Source organism: Peromyscus leucopus, chromosome 9 (genome assembly GCF_004664715.2).
Source record: "Peromyscus leucopus breed LL Stock chromosome 9, UCI_PerLeu_2.1, whole genome shotgun sequence".
NCBI classification, from domain to species: Eukaryota; Metazoa; Chordata; class Mammalia; order Rodentia; family Cricetidae; genus Peromyscus; species Peromyscus leucopus.
The window spans coordinates 73,520,646-73,530,784 of record NC_051070.1 but is presented as its reverse complement, the minus strand read 5'-3'; the positions used below and the strand labels follow the sequence as shown (position 1 = coordinate 73,530,784).

At 37.8% G+C, this 10,139-nt stretch overlaps 1 protein-coding gene across 1 annotated transcript; it reads right to left on the bottom strand.

The window, feature by feature from the left end:
* Nucleotides 1–8,726: 8,726 nt before the first annotated feature.
* LOC114695990 (olfactory receptor 4K15-like) lies at nucleotides 8,727–9,809 on the bottom strand. The gene has a single exon (XM_028873509.1). The coding sequence runs from the start codon at nucleotides 9,717–9,719 to the stop codon at nucleotides 8,745–8,747; it is 975 nt and encodes a 324-aa protein (XP_028729342.1). The 5' UTR covers nucleotides 9,720–9,809; the 3' UTR covers nucleotides 8,727–8,744.
* Between the last annotated feature and the right edge of the window lie 330 nt (nucleotides 9,810–10,139).

Sequence of the window (10,139 nt, the reverse complement as noted above, 5' to 3'; positions counted from 1 at the left end):
TGTTATAGCCCAATTTCCCTTTCCTATTAGAAAATAATAAATAAATATTTTTATGTTACAAAAGCCTATGGAATCTTGATTTATAAGTCTGTTTTTTTTGTTTCTATCCTTGTTTTATAGGCTAAGACAATTTTGTTAACAAGTATTTTAAAGTTGTAGTGTATTATTATCTGAATTACTCTGAAATATTCCCAAATGCCTAATAATACCGACATAATACGATACTTAAAATGATCAATAACAAATAAGAATTATAATAACTTAGATATTATTGTAAATCTCCCTTAGAACTGGTCACTCTTCATGAGTTTATAAATATGGGATTAAATTTTTCAGAAGGCAAAATAAAACTAGAGGATAGTAAATTATTTCAAACACTCTAAACATCCAAGTATTTCACATAGTGCAGATAACTGTAGACAAAGGGAGAAAATATAATCTAAGCAAAGAATCTGATTGGTCAGCCAAAATGTCTGTTTTCCCCACTGCTATCTTTACTTCTTCAGGCCATACTATGTTTTGACTATTTTAATTTTAGATATAATATTTCCATTATGTCACAGGTAAATTTTATGTCAAATTCACAGTGTGGAATAAAAGAGAAGTAACAACCAGATGGTAAAGGCTGGTGAACTTGATATAATTCAAGTACTAATTCCTTAGGGGATTTACTATTTCTCTCTCCTAAGGACTATTTTCCTGTCTTCTCAGCCCCGTATTTACCAGACACTAGGAATGAGATTTTCTAATGCTATGGGACAAAAAGAATTAGCTTTCACATGCACATAATATCTGATAAAATGTGTTTGGCAAATAACTCAATTTATGACTTTCTTTATGATAAAATCAATAAAAAATTATGTAAACATTTTCAGAGTATAACATGTCCTTCTGAGTAACCTGCATTTGTGTTTATAGGCTATGGTCATTCATGTAGAGTAGACTATTTCTTATCTGTTTTGAGGTGGGAATGATGTTTTTGTATTGACAATATATAATATGGTGTGTTGATTAGAACAGCTCTCACTCAGAGTAGTTTTCTATAGATAAGCCTTAAAAAACTGTCCTGGGAAATAGAAACTTTGTGAAAGCTTTTAATGCTAATAAAATTAGACGTGAGTTGAAGAAGCATGTTTTCATTAGAATGCTGTTATTCAAGTTTTGTTGGTGTTTAAATACAGAAAGAATCTCCTCTGCTAACATATTGTTATAAACTGACCAGTTCCTTCTGGTCTCAGCCACTTTGTGTTGTGACATAGGAAATGGGACATGGAAGCAGTATTTCAGGGCTGTGTGGAGCTCTGGACAGTAATTTAATATCCTCGGTATTTTTCCCCTTAATGCTAAGTCACAGAAACAAAGTAGAACATTAAGTTTTGAATTTTCACCAGTTAACATCCCAGCCAGTCCAGACAATAACATATGTCAGCATATTCCATGGCTTACTGGCCTGAAAAAGATGTGACCATTGGGGTTCCAGGCCATCCTCTGTGCTGCATATGTTAGACAAGTTATTACCTCAAATGTTGGTTTCCCATCTAGAAGATGGAGAGTAGCAGTCCTGTACATGTAAATTGTTTTGAAAATTAGATAAATACTATTTGTCAAGTACCTGACATCCAGTTTGCACTCTCTATTGTACTTACAGAAAATTAAAATCCCAGGAGTGTCCATCTGTGTACTCTAAAGCCTATGCTGTGTTAGAAGATGAGACTACAGCATGGATCGTGACATTTAAGTAGAACAATTAAGGAAAATTCTACCAAGCACGTATTACTTCTCTTAATTTCTTCTAATATCAAGTGGACATAATAATGCCTTCCAGAAAGGGTTATTATTAAGTGTGCTGAGAGAGAAAGTGAATAGACAAGGTAGAGGCACTGTGTCTGTATCTGACACATCATAGACACTCTGATAAAGTGAAGTGTGAACTTTTTTCAGGGACATAGATTCATCAATTCTATTTTGCCGTTTTCCTCAACTAACCACTATGTTACCTTCTTTCTTGAATCAGAAGCGAGACTATCAAGAGAAACATCTTAAAGAGCTTCTTCCAGGATTTTCTGCGGGCAGAGGTAGCTGACTTCATAACACCAAACTTGAAGAGACAGTACAAAAATAAGTTGTCATGAAGATCAGTGGAGTGTTTTCTGTGGGATCCTGGGATTTTAAGCAGGGCATGTTCTTTGCTCTTTGAAGATTCTTTTATTCTAGAGAATGGTGTCAGGACACAGCTCTCTACTACTTATTCCCTTGCTCACTCTGTCCTCTGGGTATTGTGTCTTAATTTCTGATTCTTATTTTCACCCAGGAGTAGAGGAAGTCACTCATTTTTTTGGGTCTTAATCTCTTACAGATCTTTAGAGAGGCAATTGTTAAGTTCACCTGTCACTCACCACACCCATTCCTGGTAGTTATCATATAATCACTAAGCCCTGTATAAGGTGGTATTTGTACTACAGAAGATTATTTTTTGGTCTTGTGACAAGTTGACTTCAGTTGTGGATTATGATGACAGATCTTCCTCCCTTCTAGGAAGAGATTAACTGGAGAACTAGTGGATGGGTCTTTGAAGTTTCACCAAAAATCTCACATTCTGTGCACCATCATAGTGACTTCTCTCTCTTCGCAACCAAAACTCCTGAATTGCAATACTCCCACTGTAGAACCATGCCTTTGTGGGATATTTACCAGATTCAAGGATACTCAGCGGGTAAGACTATGGTCATTCTGTAGCATTGTGCACAGAAACTGGAGTTTGGGGTCACTGAGCTTCAATACTTCTTCATCCCTAGTAAAGTAATATTTTTTTTCAATATTTTTTCTTTCTTGTGTCTTGTGATGGTTTGAATGACAACAACCCCTATAGCCCATTTTCATTTCACAGGAAGCAGCACTACCAGGAGGTGTGGCTTTTTTTGGAGTAGGTGTGCCTTGTTGAGGGAAGTGTGTCACTGGGGGTGAACTTTAAGGTTTTAGAAGCTCAAGAAAGGCCCAGTGTCAACCTCTCTTCCTGCTGCTGCTGATTTGGATCCAGATGTAGAGCTCTCATCTACATCTCCAACACTGTGTCTGCTGCATGTCACCATGCTTCCTGGCATTATGGTAATGGAGTAAACCATTTAACTCTAAGTCAGCCCCAACTAAATGTTTTCCTTTATAAGAGTTTCCATGGACATGGTGTCTCTTCACAGCAATAAAAAACCCTAACAAAGACATGTTTTCATTAGTTCTTTGAGAAATTGTGTATTCTGATCATATTCACCACTCTAACTCCCACCAGATCTATCTACTTTTCTATGTCTCAACATTGTGTCCTATTCTTTTAAACCCATCAGGTCCAGTTTGTGTTGTCCTTATACTCTTGGATGTGTGGCCTTCCACTCAAGGATAATTCCATTACCAGGTGTCACACCCTTAAAGGAAACTGATCTCCCTCTCCTAGCAGCTATCAATGGCCAGTAGCTCCTATATTAAGGGACAGACTTTACTCTCGACTTCTTTCTTTATGCTAGGATAAAGTTCCTAGGTCAGTTCCAGCTTGAATTCTCCATGTTTTCTGACTCAAATATGTGCTGTCTCCTCCAATAGGGTCTTACCATCATGTTCTGTTGGGTAAACAAAAGCAATGCCTTTTTTTTATTTTTCTTTATTTTACAATTTAATTTAATTTTACATATCAGCCATGGATTCCTCTGTCCTCCCTCCTCGCCACCCCGCGCCCCCCACCCCGTCACCCCAGCCTACCACCCATTCCCATCTCCTTCAGGGCAAGGAATCCCCTGGGGATTCAGCTCAGCCTGGAAGATTCAGTCCAGGCAGGTCCAGTCCCCTCCTCCCAGGCTGAGCAAAGTGTCCCTGCATAGGCCCCAGGCTCCAAACAGGCAGCTCATGCACTAAGGACAGGTCCAGGTCTCACTGCCTGGGGGCCTGCCAAACAGTTCAAGCTAATCAACTGTCTCACTTATCCAGAGGGCCTGATCCAGTTGGGGGATCCTCAGCTATTGGTTCATAGTTCATGTGTTTCCACTGGTTTGGCTATTTGTCCTTGTGCTTTTTCCAATCATGGTCTCAACAATTCTCACTCATACAATCCCTCCTCTTTCTTGCCGATTGGACCCCCCCCAGAGCTCCACCTGGGGCCTGGCTGTGTATTTCTGCATCCACTTCCATTAGTCATTGGATGAGAGTTCTACCACAACAGTTAGGGTGTTTGGCCATCTGATCACCAGAGTAGGTCAGCTCAAGCACTCTCTCAACCATTGCCAGTAGTCTATTGTGGAGGTATCTTTGTGGATTTCTGGGGACCTCTCTAGCACTTTGCTTCTTCTTATTCCCATGGGGGTCTTCATTTATCATGGTCTCTTTTTCCTTATTTTCTCTCTCTGTTCTTGATCCAGCTGGGATCTCCCACTCCCTAAGCTCTCTTTCACTTGAACCTTGCCCTTTATTACCACCACCGCCCCCACATGCAGTTTGTTCATGTAGATCTCAGCCATTTCTCTGTCATTGGGCAATCTCTGTGTCTTTCTTAGGTTCCTCTTTTCTAGGTAGCCTCCCTGGAGTTGTGAGTAGCAGTCTAGTCATCCTTTGTCTTACATCTAGTATCCACCTATGAGTGAGTACATACCATGTTTGTCTTTCTGAGTCTGGGTTACCTCACTCAGGATGATTTTTTTCTAGATCCATCCATTTGCCTGCAAACCTCATGATGTTGTTGTTTTTCTCTGCTGAGTAGTACTCCATTATGTATGTGTACCACATTTTATTTATCCATTCTTCACTTGAAGGGCATCTAGGTTGTTTCCAGGTTCTGGTTATTACAAATAATGCTCTTTGAACATAGCTGAGCATGTGCCCTTGAGTATGATTGAGCATTCCTTGGGAATATGCCCCAGAGTGGTATAGCTGGATCTTGGGGGGGATTGATTCCCAATTTTCTAAGAAAGCACTGTATTGATTTCCAAAGTGGCTGTACAAGCTTGCATTCCCACCAACAGTGTAGGAGAGTTCCCCTTGCTTCACATCCTCTCCAGCATAAGCTGTCTTCAGTATTTTTGATCTTAGCCATTCTGATGGGTGTAAGGTGGTATCTCAGAGACATTTTGATTTGCATTTCCCTGATGATTAGGGATGTTGAGCAATTCCTTAAATGTCTTTCAATAGCTGAGGAGCCCCCAACTGGATCAGGCCCTCTGGATAAGAGAGACAGTTGATTAACTTGAACTGTTTGAGAGGCACCCAGGTAGTAGGACCGGGACCTGTCCTTAACATTTGAGCTGGCTGTTTGGAACCTGGGGCCTATGCAGGGATACTTTGCTCAGCCTGGGAGGATGGGACTGGACCTGCCTGGACTCAGTCTACCAGGTTGAGCTGAATTCCCAATCTGTAGGCTGTCACTTTATAATAACCTCTGTAGGCATCACAATTCCTGACCTCAAGTATTAGGAAAGATATTAACAGGTAAACCTGAATCCAATGAAGAGCAAGAAACAATAAAAATACAAGAAGAAACTAATAAAATAGAAACAAAGAAAATAATACTAAGAATAATGAATCTAAGAATCTTTGAAAAGAGAAACAAGATTGACAGACTCTTGGCAAACAAAACACCTAAAGAGAGAGAGAGAATGAACCCTAAAAACAGAATCAGAAATGAACAGGAATAATTACAGCAGATGTCAAAGTAATTATGAATATAATAAGGGAATACTTTAAAGGCTCTACACCATTATTATTCACTCCACCTATGAAATCAGTATTACTCTAATACCAAAATCAGGTAAAGAAACAAAAAATAAAACCTGTGGGACAATATCCCTGATGGAAATAGATTAAAAAATTCTTAACAAAAATATTGTGAACTGCAGACAAGACATATATCAGAAAGATTATCCACCATGAACAACTTGGCTTTATGTCAGATTTTCAGGTATGGTTCAATATTTTCAATTCAATAATTTTAATAACTGACATAATTGGGCCTAAAATCACATTGTCATTGAAATAGATGCAGAAATAGCCATTGACAAAATTCACTATGTCCAGCTGTGTTTACTGCCATGCTATTTACAACAACTAGAAAATGGAAACAATTTAAATGTCACTTAACAAACAAATGCATAATTAAAGCTTGCTACATATAAAAAACGGAATACTTTTCCAATGTAAAGAAAAATAAAATTATGAAATTTGCAGGTAAGTGGATTGAACTACAAAATATCTTGAGTGTGGTAACCCAGACCCAGAAAGACAAATGTCACATGTTCACTCTCATTTCCTGTTCCTAACTCTAAGGCTTCTGATGTGAGTATATACCGTGAAGTAGCTGTAGAAACCAGGGAAGTAAAAAGAGACCATGGGAAGGTGAGCAACAGAGGAGCCGATCAGAATACAAGTGATTTGAAATGGAAAGTGGGGTAAACTCTAATTAGAAGGGGGAAGATAAAGTAACAGTAAGAATATCTAAATATGCATATGGAATCATTTTATTGTTATCTACCTAAAATTACATATAATACATATAAGGCTATATATACGTATCTATATATAGATACATAGTTTAAATAAAACCTTTCAATCAGGGCCAACAATGTTCCCCACAAGATCCAGAAGATTTAACAAAGGCTCAAGATGAGACACAAGAAACCTTCTTTTGATTTGTTGGTCTAGGCTTCTGGGTTGTCTATGATGTACTCCAAACACTACAGACTATTGATATTGCTTTTAGCTTTCCCCTCCCCCAAGAGGTGGAATATAAGTCCCTATTGCTGAAGACACCATGCATTTCAGATGCAAAGTCCAGAGAATCCTGAGCTGGTTCTGGCCTGAAAGCCTCCACACTGAGAACTAGCTTTCATGTTACCAGATGGTATCCAAGTTTCCACAGAATGGAAGCATCTAACAGTCCTAACCCAGTTGTGAGACCTATGATCCACAACAAGTACTGGCATGGTATTGTAACCCCAAGGTTGCAGTAGTGATATACATACTTTAGTGGTAACCAACCACTCTCTAATTGAACTGAAGATCTCCCTGAAGAAATATTTGCTGCTGATGGATTGGGCGGATGAGCAGTCATTTTCTTCACTTGTGTACCCCATGGTGAGCCACCAGATGCCAATGGACAGTTTCAAATCTGCAGTCACATTTACAATTCTGGTTAAACTCAGTGAATCATTAAACAAAACCAGCAACCATGAATGTAGGATGGTGCCTGTGAGGAGGGAGGAGGTGGCAGGTCTGTGAGGGAGAAAGGTGAGAGTGTGGAGGGAGGGAGGGAGGGAGGGAGGGAGGGAGGGAGGGAGGGAGGGAGGGAGTGAACAGAATGCAATACATGCATTCATACATTCATACATACATACACACACAATCAATAAAGAACAAATATAATCCAATTTTTAAAAGACTGCCAAAAAAAAAAGAAAATGGAAATGGCCAAATAACTCAGTCCTCAAAGACTCTGACTACCAAGCCTGAAAAGATGAGTTCAATCCCCAGGTCAGTCTTTAAAAATGAAATTTTTGCCATTTTTGACAGCACAAAACCTGCAGAATATTATTTAACTAAAATAAATGTGGTACAGAAAGACAGATTCTGTACCATGTACAGAGTACAACATAAGTATTTTTATCTTTATTGGCAAATAGAATTGTGTACATTTACATTTTATAGTGGGATGTTTTATATATATATATATCCCTATCTTAAAATGATAACAGTAGTCATGATAATTGACAGTTACTTTATAGAAAATAATAGGAACTCTGAAGATTCATTCTCTCAGCATTTTTAAAGTGAAAATGTAGGCACTTAATTTAACTACAGGCACTACAACTTAACACTCCAGAATCAAAAAATTTTGCTGTAACATAGGTTACTGATGAAAACAGTGAATTCTAAATAATAAACAATTACAGTAACATGGACATTAGATAACCTATGGTAGAAAGTTGACTTATAAAGCTTTAGTAACATCTAAATGTAACATGTTACATTTAGTAACATCTAAGGATTTTTTTTGTCAATCAGTATTAGGCCTTTGCTTACAAGATGCAAGGTTCTGATCCAAGAACTGATGTTGTTTATAATCTCTTTGGCTTGTCCAAAGACTCTGTTCGTGTTCTTACCAATTATAATTAATTTCCATTTAATTAGATTCGGCTGTACATAAAACCCAAGTGTTGTAGAATCTGGTGCTGAAAAGTAAACTCTGTGCAGAGGTCCAGTGAATATAAGATACTGTAAATAAACATTTAAAACTGATCAGCACATGAAGTTTACAAAAAGCTGCAATAGTGCAGGAGCAAAATGAACATAGAAATAGAAAAAACAACAAGTACACATCACTCTTCTTTTGTTTAAAAATCTGGTTTTATAAAATATATCCCTTTCTTTATAAGCAGTAAATGTACTTGATAGTTTGAATATGAACTATATTTTCCAACTATACAAGACAAAATGTATTTACAATTCAATAAATGATGTAATTTCATTCACAGAAAAGCCAACCTTTTATTTTAAAACTCTCTTAATTTTAAAACAAGAAGGAAAAAACAACAGCAAAGAACACAAGTAATTGAAAGAAAAATTTCACAAAATGTGTTCTGCTTATTACAATTGTAGTAAGTCTATAATTTTAAATATCTCCATATGCTAAATGACTACCTTTAGGAAGAGCAGTAATTCAATTATGGGAATGTCCAGAGAAAAAAAGAAAAAACAATGCTGCCAGTCCCATAATTTTACTTTGTTTCCAGAATAAGAACATTTCTAATCAGTGCAGAAACCTGTCCAGGCTTCAGATATCGACTCCTAAGCTTTGACATTGCTGCTTTTACTTCTTTGTTTCTCAAAGTGTAGATAACTGGGTTTAATATGGGTGTAAAGATGGTGTAGAACACAGCAAGGACTTTGTCAACTGAATAGCCGCTAAAAGGCCACACATAGATGAAGATGCATGGTCCAAAGAAGAGTATAACTACGGTGATGTGAGCAGTTAGGGTGGAGCGGGCCTTGGCCATGCTAGCAGAGGAGCGATTCCTAACTGTAATGAGAATCACAGTGTAGGAGACAACCAAGAGGAGAAATGAACTCATGGAGAGAAAGCCACTATCTGCAACTATCAGTAAGCTGACAACATAAGTGTCTATGCAAGCTAACTTGGTCACCAGTGGGAGATCACAGAAAAAACTGTCCACCTGGTTAGGACCACAAAATGGCAAGTTAACAGTGAATGCCAACTGGCTAGTTGTATGAATGAAACCCACACACCAGGGGATGACGACCAGAATAATACACACATGGCGATTCATGATTGTCATATAGTGGAGAGGTTTGCATATTGCAACATAGCGATCGTAGGCCATGGATACAAGAAGTACCATTTCACCACCAGCAAAGAGATGAACACAGAAAATTTGAGCTAAGCAGGCTTCAAAAGATATAGTTTTTCGTTCAACCAGAAGATCAGCAAGCATTTTGGGTGTAGCAAAAGAGGCCACACACATATCTATAAAAGATAAATTTGCAAGCAGAAAGTACATTGGGGTATGAAGTCGGGAGTCTGAAGTCACTGTGAGGATAATGAGGAAGTTGCCCAGCAAGATTGCTAGGTACAGCAGTAGAAATATGAGAAATAAAAAAGGCTGGAGCTCCTTTGAACTTGACAGGCCCAACAGCACAAACTCTGTTACCCGAGAGTAATTTGTTTCATTCATTGACTTTGAAAGATTTTGTCTTCAGTTGTCTGAATAGAAACAGAACAGAAATCAATCAATTAAATAAATTTGAATTGCTTTCTCAATTACAGTTCATATTTCAAAGATCGAGATCATACTTTTTATGTTTCTATCCATGGAGGTTTTTTTAGTTACTCAAATTAACATAAATAATGTCATAAAAATGTTGTATGAATCTAGTTATATAAAGTCTGAAGTCAGTCCAAACAAATACATGGTTTTAAGAAACCTGACTGTAATCATCCTTGAACAGAATAGAAGGATCAGAAGGACACTGAGTCCTGGCAGCTCTGTGGCTGATGTGGCTGATGAAACTTACTGATATGTGTACTTCTTGTTTTACCCTTTTATAAACATGTTATGCATTTATGAAGTTTATAATGACAAAGATAATTCTAG